The sequence below is a fragment of the Sitophilus oryzae genome, unplaced genomic scaffold (assembly GCF_002938485.1).
Source record: "Sitophilus oryzae breed Bouriz unplaced genomic scaffold, Soryzae_2.0 scaffold_848_pilon_pilon, whole genome shotgun sequence".
In the NCBI taxonomy this organism is placed as follows: domain Eukaryota; kingdom Metazoa; phylum Arthropoda; class Insecta; order Coleoptera; family Curculionidae; genus Sitophilus; species Sitophilus oryzae.
Window position 1 is genome coordinate 30059 of NW_022147470.1, and position 24347 is coordinate 54405.

Sequence of the window (24347 nt, forward strand, 5' to 3'; positions counted from 1 at the left end):
ACTCAAAAAAGATAATTAAAAGCAATTAGTTCTTATTGAAGTTTCTTCTAATTCCTTCAAATATGCCTGTGCCTATTAATTAGCATACTATCTTTGTAGTAAAAGTTGCCCTCCAGAAATACTACTACACTAAGCGTAATAACATTTATAGTTTTCTAAGATGCAGGTAAATATCTATATTTGTGGCTATTACATATACAGGGTTAGTCTTAAATAATGTGTAAATATTTTCAGGGCTGGTGGTTAGATCTCTGGATAAAAGAAACATAATTTCTCTTTACTGTTTTCTCAAATAAATGCAAAATAACTGAGGATATTTTTACTTTTGAAAAAAAATTCCAAAATTAGTTTGCTAAAATTTTGAGAACCAATTAATCTTTTTCTAGCTTTCTCTTGTAAATTTAATCTTCTAACTAAAAATTTAAAAAAAAAAAAAAAAAATTATGTTTTCTTTTAACTCTAAAAAAAATTCAAAAATTCCGAATTTAAAAAAATCGCGTTTTGGGGTTTGTTGTGGTCCCACTTAAAATTAATTCGATTATAATGTTGCCTTTAGGAAAGTTTTGACTGTTCAGTTACACCACTGTTAAAATTTGGTTGTGCATCATCAAAAGACGATATGCATCAAGTTTTTCCCACGATCAAGGGCTCTAAAATATTCATTACCTTTAAAAGAATCAACCGTCGAACTAAACTCTTAGGCAAACATTGTAACGTCTAGACTTTAGTTGTCCTTCTTGAAGAATCGACAATTCCTAATGACTTTAACTCTTACTCAAAATATTAAAAGTAGTGTGACGGCCTCTGGCTGTTGGGAAGTCGGAGACTGTATTTAAGGAACTAAAGGAGGACCCTCCGGACACACAGACTCATTCGGCACTCATTCATCACTTACTCAAGTTCACTCTCAAACACTCTTCCCAGACAGATGGGCTCCTACCGAACATCTCTTTATTTTCGAGAGTCTCTTTTATTTTCGACGCAATCTTGACAGTTACATTCGTATAATTTATATTTACTGAAAACTAATTGTAAAAAGTTTTTTTTTAAAAAATAAAAAGTACAGTATTTACAGTGCGTTATAAAAAAGGTAGCAATTGGTGAAGAATTCAACCAAAAGAAGCAGTCATCCCTCAACATAAGAAGAAAATTTCCACATTATAGAAATTCTAATTGAAGGTGGAAATATACCAACTCAAAATATTTGCACGTTTTTAAGATCTCACCCTGTATAATCATTTTATTATCAATATTATCTTATAAATCAATTATAATAACTAAATACAACTGGTGCGTCTCTCAAAAGCGTAAGTATCAATTCCCATAACTCTTTATTTTGAGATAAAAAAAACATATTTGTTTATACAGTGTGTCTAAAAGTTTACAATAAATTAGATTGTTTTTTTTTTTTTTTTTTTTTTATTTTTTCTTGTTTCACCGGAAACGACTACAACTCTTTGATTTTAAATGACACCTCTGTATTTTTACTTTTGACTGATAGAAAATGATGTACTGATAGAATGACATATCTATGTCAACTTTTTCAATTAAAAAAAAAAAAAAAAAGCATTTTAAATTTCAATCTGAGAGTGTTAAGGGCTTCGGTATTTGCGCACTAATTTTAATCAACGAGTTCTCAGAAAAAATATATTTTTTTTTTTTATATACTGTTTTTTTTTCCTGGCCGGTTAAAATCAAATCGTATTTTTAATCATATCTTTAATTTTTTGAAATGTGGAACGAGGAAATGGACTCATTAGCAAATTTGAAAACCATTTTATTGCATAATTTGGTACTACACACATTTGGTCAAATTGCTGCTGCTAACTGCATTGCCATAATTTCAAAGAAACCATATGCAAAAAATGTCAAGTACGAGGTAGTTGTTCTGTTCGAGTGTTGTCGTTCGCTCGATGGTTATTCAGATATACCGTTGATGAGCGTTCCAAGACTGCTTTTTATCAAACAAGGCGAATAGCTTTACTCCATTTTGGTACAAATCGAGGGGATTAGTCAACCAAGAGACCAATAAAACAAAATGTTTTGTTTTCGTTTTCCAAAAACATTTTGTGACATTTTGGCGTGATGTGATGGTTAATCCATCACGCAATGGTAGCGGTGAAGTGCATTTCCAAATCTGATGGAAAATGGCGACTGATCCCAGAGCGCTTACAACTAATCGGCGCGTTTAGCAGAAAATTAGTGATCGCTACGGTAGCGCTACGTCCTGATGAACGCGACCATTGGTCTATATAGAATAAAGTCAAAAATACCGAGGGAGCCTTTTAAAACTAAAGCCGTAGTCATTCCGGTGAAACCGGAACTCAACCTGAAAAACAATATTGAATGTCGGACAGGGTTGTAATCCTAATTCTATGTTATATACCGATTACACAAATTCCCCGTTTTATATGAAAAAAATGGTGGTATAGGTGAGCCACTTTGAGACGCACCGGTGTTAGTAAATCATTCTTAACTCTGAACTCTTTAAGTCGAAATGGTTCAATAAGTAAATATAATATAAAAAAAAAAAAAAAAAAAAAAAAAAAAAAAAATACTTTTGTATTTTAATAATACTGCATAACTCTTTATAGAACTTCAATTGGAAAAGTACTATTTACCCCGAAAAGAAGTTGCTGTATTTGAGCGGATTATACACAAAACTAAACACAAAAATACGATTTTCTACTTCATGTTCGATTACCTTTTTATATCCATGACCACCATAACAGAACTAAGCCTCTTGATAGACATCTGCATGCCAAACGACCTGACCAAGAAGATAGATGGAGTTATGTTCTTCATAGAGGAAACGGCCTTTGTCTTCAAGCTCATCTTGTTCATGTGGAATATCAATGAATTAAATGCCATAGAGAATATGCTGGAAGACTTCAATTCTTACAATTTGAAGTTTTCTGACTTAGAAAACATAAAAGAAAATCTTAAAGAGATAACATACCTAAGGAAAACGTACCGCACAAGTTGCTTTGTATGTTCTGCGTTTTATGCTGTGCCTCCATTACTAAGAAAAGATGTGAAATATGCTTTGCCATATTCCACATACTTGCCATACGATATAACTAATAATTTTACCTATGTTCCGACTTTTATATACCAAGTAGGGTCAGTTCTAGTATCAGCTCATTTAAACACTATGATCGATATGATCAATATTAAGTTGGTTACTTTGGGATCTTGTTTATTGCAAGTTCTGATGAATAAATTGAAGGATATTGGTATTAATTTGGATGAAGATGATTCTGTGAAGTACAGAGAATGTCTTATTTTGCATAATAAGATTTTGAGGTAGGCTTACTAATAAATCAAGCAAACAATGTACAGGGTATCCATTTTAGTTGAAATCATACGGTGTATCTCCGTTAGTAGTACAGATAGGAGGATGCAGTTTGCACAAATCTATCCCACTTTTTTTATCAAACGTGAAGTTGCAGTAAACAAAATTTTTATAACCCTCTTCGTTTCTGGAGCTGCAGGGTCCTTTTGCGATTTTGCAATTAGGGACACTTTTGTATTTTGTTATTGTGTAAGGTATCGGGAAGGTGAAAACTGCTTCTTGTAGAAGTTTTTACATCAAATACAGTGGCGTAGTCTAATTTTCTACAAAAAAAACACCTGTTTATAAACATACGAATCATATGATCTGACTTGCTATGAGCTTTTCAAAAATATGTAACACTATTATATTTATTTTCATTATTTACTGCATATTTAGAAGACACATAATTTTTATTAGTAAGCCGTGATAGATAATAATAATAAAAAAATTATTTGGGACTAAAATATTTGTTTTGCTGTTACCACTGAATTTTGAATATGTTTTTCTGTTTTTTTATGACGAGATTTATTATAACGGGATAGGTTTGCAACTATCTAAAAGCTTGCCTGCTAGCATTTTCCAAGTTTTCGACAGTGTTGTAGAACACCAAACGTAGAAAAATCCAACTTTAAAAAAAAACAAATTCTAGATCTAGTTTTTATAAATTTTGTGCATGTTTTTATATCTCGAAAACTATTCGATATTGGTATAGGTAGTATAATAAAAAATGAGATATGGAAGTAGTTTCGAAAAATATAGGAAGGTGTCCTAAAATGACATACTTTTTATTTCAGACCTGTTTTTGCAGAAGCCATTCGAAATATCGAACTGGGAAAAAAGTTACATATTCTCTTTATAATCTTTTATTGATAAATACAAAAACATATAAAAAAAAAAAAAAAAAAAAAAATGAAAATAAAATTAAGAAAATTGTTACACTATGTCATTTTACAACAAGTATGTATGTAAAATGACACATGCATGAGGTTTAAAATGACATATGCTTATAACAAATGATAATAACAACATAACACAAAAAATAAGGAAAAAGAAAGTAACTAAATAAAAAGTTAATCTTGGCAAACTTCACAAATGAACTTCTTTTGTTTCGGGGACACTCCGGCACATTCACAATGTGCCCAATTCTTGCATTTCATAAAACTAATCCAGGCCTCCCTGGACCGCGAATTTCTAAACAAATCTTTGCAGTAAAAACAAGCTACATCATTCTCACTGTCCTCGGTTGCAAACGGATCTTCTTCTTCAGTTTCTGTTTGTGTAATGGAACATGAATGATTTAAAATGTTTTTTTTGCATTGACGAACATTTCCCCGTATTTTCTTTTCTTCTTTCTTCTTCAGTTCTTCCAAATTAGGAGTAATTGTTAAAACTCCGGTTATTGTTTTCCTAGTCATCCTTTTTCTAGTGCCACTTGCTTTAGGCACTAGAGAAATTTCCTGCAGGGTACTATTTTTTAAAAGTATCATTTACCTCGTCTTCTCTAGCGTCAATTTTTTCATTGCTAATTTCATCTTGATCTTTGTTGTTTCTTTCAGAACACCTCACTGTCTTCTATTTCATTGCTGACTGATGTTTCTGGCCGATTAAATGTTTCTTCTTCTATGTTGCTTGGCTCCAGCAACCTATCTGTGGTCTCAGCTGCCTCGAAGAAATCGTCTGGGAAGATATTTGTGTTGAATGGACGAATGCCCGTTTTCAAAAATCCGTTTTTTATCGTTGCTGCTTTTCCATAAGCAGAAGTGAACAGTTCGCCGATTTGATTCTGTGTAATTACACGTCCCGGATGATTTTTCAGCCAGATTGCACATTCCTGATTATAAAATGTCTTCAGAGGACCATAAAAACAGACATCGAGCGGCTGCATACGATGTGTGCAATGCGCAGGAAAGCACAACATAATTATTCCATTGTTTTTGGCAAATGTCAATGCATTTAGTGATTTATGGTTCGAGTGCCCATCCAAAGGTAACAAAACTTTTGATTCGAGAGAAGCCTTAACAAAGTTCTGGAAATGCTTCAGCCACAAAACAAAGGTATCAGCTGTCATCCATCCAGTTTCGTTAAATAATCCAAAGGACCCTGGAGGTAAAGCATCTAGAAGCTCCTCCTTTCTATTTTTCCTGAGGAAAATCAGAGCTGGTGGCACAAAATTTTCTATACCATTCATGCAGCAGACACATGTTATATGTTGACCTCTCTCAGCGCTAGTTATCGACCCAACTTGTTTCTTTCTCGTTTTCGCAAAAATTTTTGGAGGCCTCTGCACTGTGGATAGACTACTTTCGACCATATTATAAATGCGGTCGACATCAATTTTCTCCTTTTCCAGTGTCATTTCAAAGATATTAATTTTTTATTTAGGCTCATTAAATGCCATAGCTCTAGCAGCAGACACAGCTTCAGGCTGCCGTAGGGATATTTCAGGATGTCGACTACGAAATCCTCTCAACCACTCTCGGCCAGCGCTGCTTCTTTCGTAAATCTATTTGGAATGTGATTTTTAGTAGCAAATTCAAACGCAAGTTTATTTATTAATTCTGATGCTTTCATATGCATCTAATTGCCTGTAATTTGAGACTTGTTACTTAATTTACCTAGGAAAAAAATCAACCATATATTTTCAAGTTTTTCTTAATTTTCTCTAAAACGGTATGGAAATTTGGAAAAGTATAAACGGGATTAACCATTTTAGAACAAGCAAAAATTTTTATGAAGAATGCATTTTCTCAAAATGTAAATAAAGTTTTTCCTCCTTGTAAAGAAAATCCGGGATATACTGTATAATGGACAATTTACGTGACCAAGGGCAATAATTATAATATTAATTTGATCATGTGTCATTTCCAGATTTGTGGAAAATTGAAAAACTTTACTGCTACATAACGTTTGCACAACTATCAGCTAGTGCAACAGTAATTTGTTTTAGTGCATTTGGTTTAGCAATAGTGAGTAATATTTTTTAAAACTTATAGAATTATATTCTAAAAACATTATAAATAAATAAAAATATAAAAATCTGAGTATCTAATTAAAAATTGTATTTCAGGTCCCAGTGGGTAGTGGAGAATTTGATTTATTCTGATTTATTTGATCAACATGATCACACAGGTTGCCCTCTACTGCTGGGCAGGACATAACATGAGAGCACTGGTAATGTACAAAAAACAGTTCAAAAAAAAATAATATCTATTTTTATGTTGAAAGAGCGAGGATTTAAGTACTGCTTGCTATATGTCAAAAATGGTACAAAACCACAAAAACAAAGAAAATGATGATTTTGTTCATGGAAAGGACCAAAAGACCATTGACCTTGACGGCAGCTAAAATGTTTCCCATGACATTGACAACATTGACATCTGTAAGATGTATTTTACTTGTTATACAGGGTGAATCTTTAACCAAACTGTTTTAGGGTTGTAATATTTCGATCACATAAACGCGGCTATGAGGTTTATTACTTGAAAAAAAATGTTGAAATTTTGTATTTTTCGGAAAAATATTTATCATTTTTTTTTAGTATTTAGTTAAAAAAAATATAATATATATCTTGTTATTATAGTAATAGAGGTAGTTGATTACCTTTAGAGGAACAAAAAACAGAAAAAATGTTAAAAAAAAAAAAAAAAATATGCAAAAAATATTTTTTTTAAATTTCAAAGAGCACATATTTTGCACTCCAGATCTACCAGTCCTTGAAAAACATTTGCAGTTATTTAAGATTCATCCTGTGTATATCAGCCAAAGAGTAAATAACACCTTATGTTTTTATTTTAGATTTTGCGATCATCATATTCGTATTTTGCCGTACTTCAGAGAGTATATAGTGACAACTAAACCTACTACATACACAATAAGAAATGTAGCAAATATGTAATAAATAATAATATTATGGCTTAGTTAATGCAGAAATTCGAATAATTCACATTTTTCATAACAGTTCAGGGCACCTTCTTTAAATTCTTCTAAATAACCATGTAATTTACCTATTTTATGTAACAGTATACAGCTTGTAATACTTAAGAGTTTTATTCAACACAAATACCTACCTACTAAATGTCTAATAGAGTTTTATTTTTATTAAAGTTAAATTACATTGGACGCAAATTCGTATTATACTAGAATTTTTATACTTTAATAAATTATTTTTGTAGATTTTTTTTTATTATTAATTTTTGCGAAGTGGTTGACAATATAAGCCATAATTATTAATGATATTAGGTTGTAGGAATGTACATATTATTTACAACGTTTGAAAATGTTTAAAAAGTTAAACAAAAAAAAAAAAAAAAAAAAAAAAAAAATCCCATATGAGTATTTCGCCACTGCACAGCAAGAAAATACCACATTATGCAGTTATGTTTACAGTTATACAAATTTGCCTAACAAAGAAAAATGCTTTAACGTTTCGGAAAGCGTATCTCTTTCCGTCGTCGGAAGCAAAAAAATAGAAAGAATAAAGAAAAAACTATTTAAAAATATTTAAATTCAACTATTCGAGAACACTTTACTTTTTTAACAGATACAATAATACTAAATCATTGTTAACATTAAAACACTGGATGCGCGCTTGCCAGCATAGCAAAGACATCAGCAGATGATTATAAACTGTGAAACTGTGAGTTTATAATCATCTGCTGATGATGCTAACATGGTTAGCGAAACGCGCGTCCAGTGTAAAAGTAAAAGTGTTTTGCTGTACTGTGGTGACGCGTTCTATTTTGCTGTGTAACACCAAAGGTTCCAACCTCAACTGTAATAAACAGATGCGTCTACAAGAAACCGTTGACGTTCAGTTAAATGACATTATCAAGACATTATATCAAGTTAAACTTCAAAATTAACAATTACTACCTGATAACAATTATTTCTAATAAGGTAAAATCAAAAACCCCTAAACTTTTCAGCGATTATTTTTAAATTTTACGTAGGTTTATTTATATATTTATGTTCTTTTAAAATCAAAGAAGCAATTACTATACATTACTAACATCTACAGATGTATGAGCAATACATTTATTTTTATTAGATTGAATTAAAAATCCCTTTATTTTTCGAAAGCTAAGCAGACGTTCATGCAAGTGTACTTGTGCAAGCATACTTGTATAAGAATCTTGAGCTTGTACAAGTATTTCGACTTGTTCAAGCGGCATAGACTTGTACGAATTTTCTTCATGCCCCAGTGATTTGCGCAAGTATGCATGAACATGTGTATCAAACTTGCGCAAGCCTGAAGTTGATTCTAGTAGTTTTATTGCTTGGTTCTTATTTGTTTGTTACCAGAAGATAGATAAAAATGGCCAGTGAACATGAAAAAAGTATGCGAGAGGTATTGGTGGAGTTCATTAGTATATATAGAGAATCTCTTTGTTTATGGCAAGTAAAATCAAAAGACTATCATAACAAAAACAAAGAGAGAGTTTGCATGTAAAAGTTTAATTAAAAATTAAAAGAAATTGATAAAACTGCAAACCGCGATTTGATTGTAAAAATAAACAGTTTAAGAACAAATATTTAGCAGGGTAAAACTTCAATTCGTTTAAAATATTAGTATGTGAATAAATATTCCTTTTTAGAAGGCAGTTTTTCCATCAAAATCGACGGGTTTTCTTTTATTTAAGCAGAATAACGAACATCACAAGAGCTAGCGCGTCTTCTTCGTCCATTTTTACCTACTAAAACCAGACTAAAACTATTCAAGTGCGCTTGCATTGTGTGGAGTCAATGCGAACTTGTACAGGTACGTTTGCACAAGTACACTTGTCAAGTATGCATGAACGTCTGTAGCCGCCTTTAGAGGCTATCAAAATAACGACGGTTTCTTTGTAGACGCATCTGTTTTAAAAAGTAAAGTGTTCTCGAATAGTTAAATTTAAATATTTTAAATAGTTTTTTTCTTTATTTTTTGTATTTTTTTTGCTTCCGACGACGGAAAGAGATAAACTTTCCGAAACGTTAAGCATTTTTTCTTTCTTAGGCAAATTTGGTATTACTGTAAACATAACTTCTGACAAGTACCTAGTATTTTCTTGCAGTGCAGTGGCGAAATACCCATATAGGATTTTTTTTGGAGAGATGGATCCGCCACATAGGTATAGACATTTTTTAAGAAAGAGCATGTTCTATTCGAGTAAAATGATTTTTTGTGCCTCAGCTGTAAAAACGTACAGCCTCGCCACAAAAAGTCTCAATTTTAGTCCTAATAAAAACAATATATATACCATTATGAATATATCAAATTACTAAAAGAGCATATAAAGTGTAAATTTAATGTGGGACTATTGAAATGTGTGTGTATTAAAACTACGTCATATTACCAATTATCCCAATTATGACATTCAAATGTATCAAATAATGGAATGCCAACAAAGAATATAAAGCACACAACTGCACGTGTCACTTCATAGAGAATTGTTAATTTGGTAATTTGCCCTCAATATTCACAAAAGATATTTATCTAGTTCTGTCTATTTTATAATTGCTCTACAGACAATTAGTTTAAAATCATTATATTATATTTCTCTGTTTAGTGCAGCAAATTCAAATTCTTAAATGATGCAGGTAATTATTTATCTTTAAAAAATAAATTTAAAAAAAAAAAAAAAAAAAAAAAAAAAAAAAAAAAAAAAAAAAAAAACAAATTCTAATGCTATAAACGAGCAATTAGCTAATTTGAACTGTTTCAGAATTTTAACTGGAGAAAAACACTTGAATTTGAAAGAAAACTTCTACACATTAGTGGATTATACACCAAAATGAACACAAGCTACATAACATTTTACTATGTTCGAAAAATCTTCTTCTTCTTGGTAACACTGTTAACAGAACTCTCCTTACTTATAGTTGTATTCACTACAAAAGATATCAGACACGTTATAGATGCAGTAATGTTACTCATCGAAGAATCAGCATTTATAGTTAAATTTATCTTTTTCTTGCTGAATTTTGATATACTAAGAGATATAGAATAAAATGTCATATGAATTTCTTGAACTCTTATAAACCAGGAATCATCTCATATTAAGCAGATAAGCGAAAATTTGAAGCTAATGACATTTCTAAGGAAGGTATATCGTGGGAGTTGCTTGCTTGGATCAGTTTTTTACTCAGTTCCTCCATTACTGAATAAGCAAATCGTGTATGCCCTGCCTATAACTGCCTATTTGCCATACAACATCGATTCTGATTTCAAGTATATATCGACTTTTATTGGGGAAGTCATAGCTATTTTGGTATCAGCTCACTTGAATACTCTGGTTGATGTAATTAATGTGAGACTCGTTACTTTGGCTTCTTGTTTGTTGCAAGTTTTGATGAATAAATTTGAAATTATCGGCAGTAAGATGAAGAAGAATTATACTGAAGAATTCAGGAATTGTCTTGTTTTTCACAACAAGATATTAAGGTAATTTATGATTAAATTTTATTAGATGTGCAAACGATACATCATGTTTATCATTGATGTTCTACTTATAATAATAATAAATGTATTTTTTTTTTTTTTTTTTTATTTATTTATTTCCAATGTTTACAACAAAAACACATATACTTGAGAAGTTTCAGATCTTGCTTGGCGCAGTCTAGCTTAGTAGCTACTCAACTAAACCAAGAAGATCCGTAAACAAACCTAAGAAACTGCTGAATTATAAAAATTAATATATTTTTGTTTTACTTGGCTTTAGGTCGTTGGGGTTGTAAAGATGTTTCTAGATTTGTTCATTATTTTTTTATTTTATGACGACGTTTCGACAGTATATGTCTTTTTCTAGCCTCTTGAACGTAGATTCTTACAGGGACTCGATCGTACTTTGCAACCCCAACGACCTAAAGCCAAGAGTAAAAAAGAGAGATATACAGGTCAAAGAAACGAAACAAAAAAAAAATTAATATATCTATCAATGTACCAATTTGTTTTGATCGACGTTTTTGAAGATAGAGAACCATCTATTTATAAATCTTTAGTACTTTTAAGTTATCGGTCCATTTTAAGGAAAGTTTGAAACAATATTTATGGATGACACCAAATGACATTATTTATCTGATCAGTAAAATAGAATCCCACCAAAACATAAAATGTAAAAATGCCAAATCTCAGAACACGGATCTTCTACTTCTTTTTACCACCAGAAGTTGTAAGATTTCATATAAAACCAAGTTAGCTATTCTTCAGTTAGTGTTTATGAAGCAGCTGTTCAACAACTTGTTATAAATTTATATCTATTCCATAACCATACGATCGAAAAAAGGAGGCAAAGACGGCTGGTGAATGACAATGATAATTTTGGCGAGTTCAAGCCCTAGACTTACTAGTTATTACTTGGCCTGTACTCTTGTGTTTTTTAAGGGCACTTACTTCCAGTTGGCCTTAAGAAGAATGCAATTTATTTTCATATTGAGTAAAGATGATTTTTAAATAGTGTAGATTAAAAATTCGAGAAAAATATGTTTGAAGATGTATGTGCCTGGAAATGTTCTATGCTTCTTATCTTTTCATAATTAGTGTCAATTTATAATTAGGTGCTTATGGAAACACCGATTCAACAACCTGTCTATGGAGACACTAAAAGGGGCCCTACACGTAACGATTGGATCTGCATGCCAAATCGCACCGTTCATATGTTAAAACCAAATCGATAGCAATCCTTTGACACTACATGTTCAGATTTTATGAAAGATAATTTCGTCAGTCTATAGTCTAGTACAGTTCCTGCCAAATATGTGGTATGTGCAGTTAAGTTAATTCAGCATGTTCAAAGATTGCAGATCTTATCTCTTCGATGAGATCTTTATCGAAATTGTCACTACACGTTGAGATTTGGATTGAATCGAAGGACTGTACAGTTCAAATCTCTCAGATATCGTTACGGGTAGGGCCCTTTTTACTAAAACAAGTAGAAGAGAAATAATTATCGGCACTACTGGATCTGTGGTTGATTCTTTGAAAACATCGTTAAAATATTAGCTTTTCAATAGAACACGTTTTTAGATGTTTAATGAGACTAATTTTACTTCTACATATATGTTGCAGTTTGTTAGGTCTCTTTCAAGAGCATCATAAACCTAACCGTCTTAAACTACAGTGTAAAGAAAATTATTTGCTATGGGGTGGGTTTAAACGATCAACAAGAATTGTTAAACACATCTTTTAGTGCCCCTGTTGTAAACTCCTTAAACCCAACCCCGCTCATAGCAAGTACACTGTTAGATTTGGTTGGTTTTATAACTCTTGAAAAGACATAACAAACCGAAACATATCTATAGCTAAAATTACTCTCATTAAATTTAAACATCTGCGTGTTTTATCAAAATACTACAAACTAAAATAATTGACGTAGTTTTGCATGAGATCTCACAACTTTTGGTAGTAGAAGAACTGCCGTTACGAGACTTAGCATGCTTTACGTTTTATGTTTTGGATGATATGTTGTTTCCTTTTGTATGTTATCGTCCATCGATTTTGTATAATAATTAATGTATTAATTTTAGGTTTATAGAGGAAATTGAAAAGTTTTACCGTTACATATCGTTTGCCCAACTAACTGCTAGTGCCACAGTGATTTGTTTTAGTGCATTTGGATTAGCTTCAGTATGTGTATAGTCGAAGAAAAATTGCGTAATAGTTGGCCAGGAATAAAGACCATTCTCATTATTATTATTATAAAAGTTTAATGTAAAATATCATCGATCGTCATTTCAAGCCAAGTTGAAATGCTATTTATCTAGACGAGAGTTACTAGGGATATTATCTTATATACTACCTGTGATACCACATTATATCGTTATATATTTTGATGGTATTATATTAATCTTATAAATACAGGAATGTTATCAGATTTTAGATAAAAATATTCTCTAAATGGTAATTTACCAGCCTGCATAATTTATTTTTAGGTCCCTTTTGGAAGTGGTGAATTTGGAATTTGTTTAATTTATTTGGTAAATATGATAACACAAGTTGCTCTTTACTGTTGGGTTGGACATAACATGCGTGCTTTGGTAATAATTCATTGACATTAAACATTTAATTTTTTCATTAACATTAAGTACATTGTAGAGTGAAAATGTGGGTAGAGCTTGCTATATGTCTCAATGGTATGAAACAGATATTGATACTAGAAAAATGATGATTGTCTTTATGGAAAGAGCTAAACGACCTGTTACTTTAACTGCCGCTAAAATGTTTCCAATGACAATGACAACTTTAACTTCAGTGGGTATATAGGTTAAATTTCGTTTCTAATGGTTTTCGGTCCCCTTTTTTATGTTTTGCCTATATTTTCGTTATTACGGAACACGATTTCTGAAATATATCTGTCATTATTTGCTCATTTGTCAAGTATAGTCGTAAAAGCTCATTTGTGAAGTATTTTTCAACATTAACCTCCATTGAAAAGATCAAGCATAAAAAGCATAAAATAAAAATTCTATAAGAATATTGTAATTAAAAAACGCAATATTTGACAGTTCTACTTTATTATCAAGTTCTAAAGTCATAATGGCTAATATCTATAGTTTTCTGGATAATTTGAAATTTCGTTTTCTTTGTAAACTATTTTACTTAAAAGTAAATAGACCTAAAAAAATCCACACATGTTTTTTTAAAATACCAGTTTATAATCTACAGAGACAAATATAAGGTTGGTATTTTATTTGAGTGCATTTTTTTAATAACAATGGTGTTTAACTTAATACTTTGATAATTATTTTTGGCATTAAAAATAATTCATGTTTCTTTTAGATTTTACGATCTTCATACTCATATTTTGCATTACTTCAACAAGTATATAGTGAGAAATAATAAATAAAAATACATTAAAATAGCGTATAATGATAAAATTATTATATTGAATTAAAGTATGGCTTAAGTTAATATGAATAGATTGCCTCTGCTTTGCATAAATATGTGTTTGTAGTTTATTTTAAACCTTTTGAAGAATGAGGTGGACAATATACATATCTAATATCACATTTTAATTTCATTGGAGAGATTGTTTAGTATGCTATCCTACTGGAAGATGTGCTCCTTGTGGATGAAATCCATTCTCATCAGCAGTATACACCAGTCTGATTATTTGTCCATCAAGATTGCTGACATATTGGCCTAAATTAATTATTAATTATTGAATAAAAATGTAACAATGGCAATATAAAATTTGTATTTTTTTTTTTTTTTTTTTTTTTTTTTTTTTTTTTTTTTTTTTTTAAATATTTATTATTTGCGTGTTTTTACAAGTCAAGTGAAATGATTATGTCAAAGGAATTCAACTGACTTAAAGCATATTCCTAATGTTTCATGACAAACTTCTAGTTGATTCAAAATAGCGACAGTGCGTAAGGCCGTACTTTAAACTGCCAAAATTTTGAGAATATAATTGACAGAAGCTTACTGCATTAAAGAAACTTATAACTTATAACGGAGATGGATTAGCCAGTAAATCAGACAATAGCTTCTATTATTACCGCTAATAATTTGTAATGTCTACTTAAAGGCTACAGTCTACAATTGGAGAGTACTAGAGATTGCAGAAAAATTAGAGTGGATACTGAGTAGTTTAATCCTTTAAACCGATTCCAGACATCCTGGACTGTTGTTCGAAATGTACCCATGGTATTGGAGACATAACGTTGAATTCGGCCATCTAATTAAAACCACAATACAGGCAACATCCGTTACAGATAATGGCATTTTTTTTTTTTTTTGTTTTTGTTATAAATATTTCTGTTCTCTAATTTCTTCTTTCTTCCTTGATTATTTACACATAAAACTCTCTGCCTTTTCCGAGATGAATTCTGAATTTTTCCAAGACGTTCGTTTTGAAACAGCATATCTCCAATACAGAAAGAGATAATGTGGTGATTAAAACAAAATGCTCACAAGGTTGAGGCTACATTGTGATTTAATTTAGCTATAATGCTTTACTACCGCAGCTACACCCTACAGGGAGATATTTACAAAGTTCAGACAAAAAACTTCGTCTTATTATTTGTGCCCTGTATTTGCTCAAAATAAATTCAGATAAAAAATTCTGACGTAGCATCCATTTTAAAACGAATTATTTTAATTTAAAAGAAAAATCATCAAAGATCAATAGAGTGGTTCATGAGAAATCCAACTTTGAAATTGCGTCGAGTTTTTAGTGGCCGTTTTTTTTTGCCGGTGAGTTTATGTACTTTTCCTCAATCTGGAACTGGGAACTGGAACATTTGGCAGGTAAAGTTTTTTTTTAATTATATCGGGAGGGAAAAAATGTCTGGATTTTCGTTATTAAAGTTAGTTTAGAAATTAGAAATACATATTCGAGAATGTTGGTAGACGAGCTGACGAATGCTCTTAATAAAGTGGATTTTTGCGATGTGATGCAATTTTTCTAGACGTCTAGCTTGAAAAGTTCCTGTATTTTTAATAAAAAAAAAAAAACTTTTAAAATGTTTTTTGATATTATAATAATAGTGTTACAGTGTGTTTTTGTTTTATTTGTTTTGTCAAATAAAATGACAAAATAATTTTTTAAGGTTCTACACTTTTCATTTTGGTTTGTTAAAAAAATATTTTTCTAAATATTCTAAATTGTTTTTTAGAAGCTATGCTAATAGCTAACTTGATATTTTATTACAGAGTGAATTCTTACTCCAAAGTAAGAATTTTAGAATGGACATGTTCAGGACCATGTCCTGAACTGAAACTTACCTTTGAAAGGCACCTGCACATCTGCTATAAAATAACAATTATTTGAAACACATATAGTTTAAAAATCATTTAGAATATATTTCTCAATACTGAATGAAATTAATACTCAGATATAAGTACTAATCGAGTTAAGTGTAACATAAATTTGAGTAAAAGTTACTCAATAAAAAGTTCTTGAACTCAACAGTTAGTGAGTTCACTCATTAAAAGTGAATAGTTATAAGATAAGTAGAATCCTACTCAAGATGAACCATAATGAGTAAGAAAGGAGTCTTTCGTCTAATCTCGATCGAGATTGTTTTCACTCTGAGAATTGAAGATCCACTCAGTTCTGTAGAGTGGAAATTTCACTCAATCTGGTGTGGACAGAAATTGAGAAAGTATTAAGTGAAATCTGAGTCAAATTTCACTGATTTTTTAGTGTGGGACAAATGCATATTATATTAATAGGATGAGACCAGTGACTTGACTCGTTTAAGCGCATCTTCAATAATATAAAATCAATTTTGGCACATTCACCTGCATATAACAATCGAATTTAATACATAATCAAAATATAATCACTTTCATTTCTATGCCTCTAGCTATTACATGAGCGTACTTTTAAAATATCGAAGGGGATATAATGTCACTTGTTTGTTTGTTTATCAGTTATCTAATAAGTATCATCACTTTCTCGCTTATTTAATTAGTAAGTCAGACCTTACTTTATGTAACTATTTTACTGCTAATATACATACAGGGTGTCCCAATATTCCCTGGACAAATCTACTTCGTATTTTTAGAATCAAAATAGGTTCATTAGACACAATTTATTTCTATTCAAATATTTTTTTTTTTTTTTTTTTTTTTTTTAAATAAACTTTAAAAAGGTAAACACATTTTTTCAGATATTTTCCAAGAACCGTTCATTGATGGATTTAGATGAGATTTTGGGTGTCTATGTTTTGCTGATTGCTTTAACATTTGACTTTTATAAATATCAAGAAAAGTATGGGAAGAGTGAAAACTACCCCACCCTACATAGTTTTGTGCCAAAAATATAAATTATGTTACCACTCCACCGATGACAGATTTTCTTTTCGTAAAAGAATGAATTCGCACTAGTATTTACTACACTTCTCGTCTCTTGGAAAAAACGACCAACAAACCTACAAAATAATGCAGAATTCCCATATTCCGTAAAAATAGAGGAACAAATGCATTGGTTTTTAATCAAAATTGATTAATTGCACATAATTTATCTTTATAGAGGGCATCGGTCAAATATAAACCTGAACCTTAATTAATTTAAAATGCTAATGTTACGTTGTTAAGCTTTTTATGAAGCTTATTGTCAAATATCATTTGTGATACAAACATAAAATTCAAAAAAAAAAAAAAAAAAATAATATATTTTTCTTTTACCTCCATAGCTGTGAGAAAACCCATTTTTTAGAAGCTTGGGAAAAATATTTCTCCCTTAAACAGTATGTGCTGCGCTGTTTTTTAACAAGAGACAAAAAGTATAGTAAATACTATTTTACGAAAAAAATCAGTCGTCTGTGGAGTTGGTTTTCGCCCTTCCCCTACATTTTCTTGATTTTTGGAAACTCAAATGTTAAAGCGCTTAGCAAAACATAGACACCTAAAATCTCATTCGAACCGAATTAAAGGTTCTTAAAATATCTGAAAAAATGTGTTTATTTTTTTTAAAAGTTTGATGCCCTCTAACAGATAAACGAAGCACTTTTGTATAGAGGTAAATTGTATCCAATGAACTTATTTTTATTCCAAAAGTAGTTCTATGTCCACGGAATATTGGACGCCCTGTATAAAAAAAATATTTTAAATATATTGTTGAATAATAATATTTTTTAGATTATTTTGTATAATAAAAATACTAAATATGAAGTTGTTAATACATATTACCTTCTTTAACTTGATATTTTCCTTCCTTCAAATATCCTTGTTCCTCAGCGAATATTTGATTTTCCGTTTGAAAAGCGTACACATATGATCCGTCTGGATTGATATCGAAAAACTGTCTTGTTATTCCAGCCCTGGTTTCATCCAAAGATTGGCAGATTGTGCAGGAAAGTGCAGAGAAGAATAAAGTTATCTGCAAAATGCATTTGAAAAGTATATAATCAATAAATACGTTTATTTCTATAATGCATAATAATATTTTAAATTATTGTTTGAATATAAAATTTTCCCAGTAGCACACTATATTGGCTCAACATTAATTCTATATTGGTAAAATAATGTATATGGGCCCAATATTGGCAATTTCTAGCCAATATTGGTAATATAATATATGAGTTGCACCTTTTACCTATATTTTTGTATAATATTTATCCAATATCGTTTCAACACGGCCAAAGCATATTTAGCAGTAACTAATATTTATATTTATATGTAATATTTACCCAATATTGGTAATATATAAAAGATATTCTATTTTTCTATATCTATATAAAATATGTATCCAACCTATATTTTTTTATGCATACTATATATAAAAGATATACTATTTTTCTATATCTATATAGAATATGCACCTTTTAATAGTGCTGTACATCAGATTCGGATCCTTTTTCAATCCGGATCAGATCCGGATCTGATCCGGATTTTTTAAAGTGTACAATCCGGAACCGGATCGATCCGGGTATAAATATTCGGATTTAAAATCCGGATTTAAGACTCCGATTTAAGATCCGGGTTTAAGTCCGGATTTAGGATCTGGATCCAAGATCCTCGTATTCGTATTCACTGTTGCCACTGTTGCCAGTCGTCGTTCCATGCATAACATGCGCATGCCGCATCCGCATACTTGGTTGTATTTTTTTTATGTTTTGTTTGAAAATTACATATCTTGTGCTGCAAATTAAACTACTTTTTTATGCCCACACTGATGAAAAAGAACTAAAGTCGTCATCGTTCTTGAAAAAAAAAATTAGTGGCAAGAGAATTTATTTTAGCGTAGATGAAAATATTTTGCCTGAAGAAAAACTCTCTTAACTCAAGAAAACTTCTTCTCTTGAAAAATTCGAAAATTGCTCTTGAATCTATTTTCGTTCAACCAAGTGCAAGTTACTTTGTTTTAAGATAATAAGAAAAATACGCTAGGATGTACTTCATTCAAGAAACATGGCCATTTTTCCAATAGCTAAATACTCTTTTTGATGAAAATAATAACGCCACGCAAAGACGATGACGAAGGACGGTATACAATCAGTCGGCAGTCCGATCAGTCGTACGTCGCATTTCATAGGTCGCACATCATAGTACGCACGCGTTTTGTTGCTTGGAATTTTCCACTTGGAATTTAGCATAATTTGCTTTTTAAACGCATATCGTATAACAAATTAGTGATCGTTATTAACATGCATTTGTCATTTTTTATGGACAAATTTTAGGATATCTGGATTCTTTAAAGGAGTTTCTTAAAAAATGGAAATTAGAGCATTTATTTGCGATATTTAAAGGTAAGAGACATTTACATAATGCACCTGTTTAGATAATGCATGCGTGACTATAGATAGAATAAGAATATAGGTATCAATTTTGTTATGCAAATAATTACAAAAATTTTAGAATTTCAAGTCGTCGTATTAAAAAATTCAAAATGTTACCAAAGCTTATAATTTTAATAATTTATTTGCTTTACTTTGATTAATCCTGATGAAACATTTTTTTTGTAATTTGTAGAGTGATGAACCACCCCAAAAAATACCAAGGAGTGAAGAAGCAGAAATAACTACTATCGAGAAAAATAATATCACTTTACTTACTACTCTGTAGTAAGTAAAGACTCTGTAGTAAGTAAAGATCAGGAAAACCTAAATTTATCAGAAAATAATATACCTCGTAATATGCCTGTATATGATGTATAGACTTCTCTTAGATCAAAATAAATTTTAGTTGAGTCAATATTATTCGCTATTGGTTTAAGAAAAGTGTCTCTTTAATCAAGAAATGTCCCTTTCATTCAAGAATTTTTGCATGAATCAAAGAGACTATTGTTCTTGTAGTAAGAACTTCTTTGCATATTCATTTTGGGTCAAGAGTGAAATGCTTTTGACAGATAGATTATTCTATTCTCTAAAGTTTTTAAAGCTTATGAAAAGATAGTTAATGCTTTGGGCAAAGAAACGTCGTTCTTGGCCCTATTGAAAAGCGCCAATCTTTTGGGTCAAAGTCATATTCATTTCGACTGAGAGATCCTTTTTTTTCAGTGCATAATTTATAAATTACCCTCGAAATTACCATAACCGGGGTATGGGATCCGAATTTGAGATTCAGATTTCAGATGCGATTTTAAGATCCGAATCTCAGATCCGAATCTTAGATCCGAATCTCAGATCCGAATCTCGGATCTAGATCCGAATCGCATATTCAAATCCGGATACGGGCAAATCCGGGTCCGGATTTTTTTAAAGGATCCCCGATCCGTTAAAAAACTTGGATCCGTACAGCACTACCTTTTAACAGTATCTTTAATATCGGATTCATATAAAAAATATATTTTAGGCCACTAAAAAAAATTTAATGGCCCAATATACATTTTTTATATGAATCGTTTCTCATGTCCATCGTTGGGTCAATATGTAAATATAATATTTTACCTCCTATATTGCTGTGCTATAGGGGTTACTAACTATAATGGATGTAAAGGAAATATTTGCAAGGCTCATTCATTTCTTGTTATAGCATAAATATGAAATTTTACACATGTTTAAAATTTTTAATATACCGGGTATTTTTGAAAAATACATCACTCCTTTAACATTTTTATTTTTTCAGATAAAAAAAATATATTTGTTGTAGCGTGTTAGTATAGATATAAATCAGGATTGATTTACGTATTTAATTAGTTTAAATCATTTCCTGTTTTACCGGAAATGACTTCAACTCTTGATTTTTAAAAGGTACCTTTGGTATTTTTTTTACTTTCTTTGATAGCAAAGTATATTTTGAATAAAATGACATACTTATCATATGTCAACTTTTGTTACTTAAAAAATGTATTTTAAATTTCCATCTAGAATGCCACCACAATAAATGTAACACCAATATGACTCGACATATCCAGTAGGTGGCTCCAAATTATTCATAAAAAATGCTTTATCTAAATACTAGCGTGTACCACCGACTTCGTTCGCGTCGAATTAATCATTTGTAATGGTGATGATAAAGCAAAGCAAGAATTTCCATTAACATACAAACTGGATAAAATGTTCTCACATTTATGTCAGCATGAGAAAAAACAATATGGCGATATTACTATATAACTTGGTAATATTTGAGGGGTAGTTTCATCTCGTTGGAATTTGACTTTCGAAAAATCCGTTTGCCAAAAATAAGTTTTTTACGTCAAGCAGTTTAAGCAGAATCGTGGTTAAGAAATTACCCAACTTTTTGGAACACCCTGTATGATTTTTTAAAACATTTCAAAATATGTAAAAAAGCCAAATAAATTATACTTGTCCAAGCGTTTTCCCGAAAGACTAATCGTTTTTTAAATAAAAAAATTTGTAATATTTGAGGGGCGTTTTCACCCTCTTGGAATTTGAGATTCGAGAAACCCCTCCTTATCGAACCTCTACACCCCACAGTTAATCCGTTTACCAAAAATCAGCTTTAAACGTCAAGCAGTTTAAGCAGAATTGTGATTACTCAAGGGTCATATTTTATGAAACACCCTGTATAAATTTATAAAAAATCTTAAAATATGTAAGACAACAATATAAAATATACGTGTTTAAGAGTTTTTCCCAAAAACTCACCGGTTTTTGAATAAAAAATATTTTAATATTTGAGGGATAGTTTCACCCCCTTAGAATTCGAGTTTCGAAAAATCCCTTCTTATCGAACCTCTACACCCTAAAGTCAATATGTTTTCCAAAAATCAGCTTTTTACGTCAAGCGCTTTAAGCAGGATCGTGATTAATCAATGACCAGATTTTTCGAAACACCCTGTATACATTTTTAAAAAATCTTAAAATATGTAAAAAACAAAATAAGATATACGTATTTAAGCGTTTTTTCGGAAACTTGAACGTTTTTTAAACAAAAAATATTGTAATATTTGAGGGGTGGTTTCGCCCTCTTGGAACTGGAATTTCGAAAAATCCCTTCTTATCGAACCTCTACACCCAATCAACCTGTATGCCAAAATTGAGCTTCTTACGTTGAGTGGTTTGAGCAGGATCGTGATTAATCAGTATGTCAGTCACTTAAGGATTTTATATATTAGTATAGATGCTAAAGTGCCACCCTCGTTCTATTTGAAAAAGAGTTATTGAAAAAAAGAGTTATTTGAAAAATGCTAAAAAATACGATTTGGGCATATTTTAACCCGACACGAAAAGACACGAAAAATATTAGACGTTCAAATCTATTTTTACAAGGCTCCTTGATTAAAAGCTAGTGGTGTTAACATAGCCATTGCACTCTAGATTGAAATTTAAAATACTGGTTTTTTAATCAAAAATCTCAAAAGTTAACATATGGCATGTCATTCTATTTAGAATGTCATTTTCTATCAAATAAAGTAAAACAATTAAAAGGGAGGGTACCTACTGTCTAAAAATCAAAATTTGCAGTAATCTCTGGTAAAAGAGGCAGTGCCCAAAACTAATTGAATACGTCAATCAATCCTGATTTATAGTCAAGTAGGTACTAACATACCAAATCTCGTTTTTTAAACCACTTTTGGAAAACACCCGGTATACTTCATTCTCAAAATAATTATTTATTAAGCTTCATTCAGAACCTCGCATTTAGTGAATAAATTAGTGGTTTCAAATACACTTTATACTTTTTAGTTTACGATCATTCCCCATGTTTAAAAAACACGATTAAAACTAAGAGAATATCCTAACAACAGCTTGCCTTGTATCCATAGAGAAAGCCTATTATTTAGCTTATAAAACAATCAATTTTTTATTTCTAACCACAGTTTCTCTTGGCGGAAGATAATCAACAGCCACAATGACATTTCTCGCAAATTTTGAAGTATCGTTAACGGAAAAGTTAAAAGTTTCATGACTTTTTCTACTAATTGAAAATGTCTACCAGTAATTTTGATGTTCTGCGAAATTAAAAGAACAAACTTCTACGCTAATTCAAACCACTAATTTATTCCACTGATTGCGAGGTTATTAATGAAGCTTTAGTTATTATACACAAAATATACACAAATTATCATAGAAATTTGCTTTAAATTTTCAATGACTTTAACTTGTTTCATTGACATTTACCATAAATATCACAAATTATTATAAATTAATTAATTAAAATTATCGTACATAGGTACTTCTAAATTAAAATAAATCCTTCATAATAGCACTGAACAAAAACTTGTTTATTTTCGACAAGTATCTTCATAAAATTAATTATAACAAAATATATAAATGATATATAAAATAATTAGTAATACATACCATAAAGACTTTCATCGTGCTTTAGGGATGGCACATCAGGTAAAAGTTCACGCACTACTGAAAGATGTAACCATCAAAAAACTTATCTTATATAATTTATTCTAAGTGGTCCATTACTATAGTACGATGTTTTGAAATAATTTGTGAATGGTTTATATGATTTATAAATGTTAAAAATATATTCAATATTTTTAACACTGTTTAGAACCTTGTCATTAAGGTTGCCTTTTTGTGTAATGTGATATTAGAACTAAATATTATGATAAAATTATACAATATACTACTAATGGCAAAAGAATAGATAAATAGTGATTTTTGCGTAAATGTCAATATATTGAGAATTTTGTTTTTGAATTTTTTTTTTTTTTTTTTTTTTTTTTGTTTTTAAAATCTTCTTCTTTATGAAGAGAAGAGTAAAGAAGTATCATAAAAATACAGTCCCATCAAAAGGAAACATCATGTAAAAATGTAAAAATGAAAGATGCAAGTCTCATATTACAATTCTTCCGCTATAAAAAGTTTATTTAGATCTCATGTAAAACCAAGTCAGTTGGTTTATTTAGTTTAAGCACCTATTCAACAGTTTCTTTACAATATTTTAGACACATCTCTTTATTTCTGCTTAATAATTATAATGACTTGTAGTTGGACGATATGATATTCTATGCCAATTAAAAAACTCTATTCTTAAGGGCACTGTTTAAGATTTACTTAGTAATCAGGAAATGGTAGGTTATTCTTTCTTTTTAATTATGGTGTAGGTGCAATTGCCAGGTCATTATAATTATTAGAGACATTAAGATGTCTAGTATTGATACTAACAATTTGCTTAACAAAAGGTGTAAACAAAACAGTTTTGGTGGTATTCTTCTTT

The 24347-nt window shown here is 30.5% G+C and overlaps 3 protein-coding genes across 3 annotated transcripts; 1 reads left to right on the forward strand and 2 right to left on the reverse strand.

Moving 5' to 3' along the window:
* Window positions 1-4889: 4889 nt before the first annotated feature.
* On the reverse strand, window positions 4890-5693 carry LOC115889810. Its single transcript, XM_030909890.1, has one exon. The coding sequence runs from the start codon at window positions 5691-5693 to the stop codon at window positions 4890-4892; it is 804 nt and encodes a 267-aa protein (XP_030765750.1).
* A 761-nt stretch (window positions 5694-6454) lies between these two features.
* Window positions 6455-14153, forward strand: LOC115889811 (odorant receptor 94a-like). The gene is made up of 6 exons (XM_030909891.1): window positions 6455-6508; window positions 10363-10760; window positions 12842-12941; window positions 13247-13351; window positions 13410-13565; window positions 14094-14153. The coding sequence occupies exons 1-6, from the start codon at window positions 6455-6457 to the stop codon at window positions 14151-14153; spliced, it is 873 nt and encodes a 290-aa protein (XP_030765751.1).
* A 202-nt stretch (window positions 14154-14355) lies between these two features.
* Window positions 14356-23488, reverse strand: LOC115889812 (endocuticle structural glycoprotein SgAbd-2-like). Its single transcript, XM_030909892.1, has 3 exons — window positions 23474-23488; window positions 17955-18144; window positions 14356-14456 (listed from the first exon to the last, which is right to left on the reverse strand). The coding sequence occupies exons 1-3, from the start codon at window positions 23486-23488 to the stop codon at window positions 14356-14358; spliced, it is 306 nt and encodes a 101-aa protein (XP_030765752.1).
* Between the last annotated feature and the right edge of the window lie 859 nt (window positions 23489-24347).

Bases quoted from the DNA above. Each gene is read 5' to 3' on its own strand.
- LOC115889810 (XM_030909890.1), bottom strand. From the start codon at position 5,693: ATGACACTGGAAAAGGAGAAAATTGATGTCGACCGCATTTATAATATG.
- LOC115889811 (XM_030909891.1), top strand. From the start codon at position 6,455: ATGATCACACAGGTTGCCCTCTACTGCTGGGCAGGACATAACATGAGA. The intron at 12,942-13,246 runs GTATGTGTATAG...ATTTATTTTTAG, and splicing joins GTGCATTTGGATTAGCTTCA to GTCCCTTTTGGAAGTGGTGA. The intron at 13,566-14,093 runs GTGGGTATATAG...TGTTTCTTTTAG, and splicing joins CAATGACAACTTTAACTTCA to ATTTTACGATCTTCATACTC.
- LOC115889812 (XM_030909892.1), bottom strand. The intron at 14,457-17,954 runs GTAATATGTATT...TAATTAATTTAG, and splicing joins AAAATATCAAGTTAAAGAAG to GCCAATATGTCAGCAATCTT.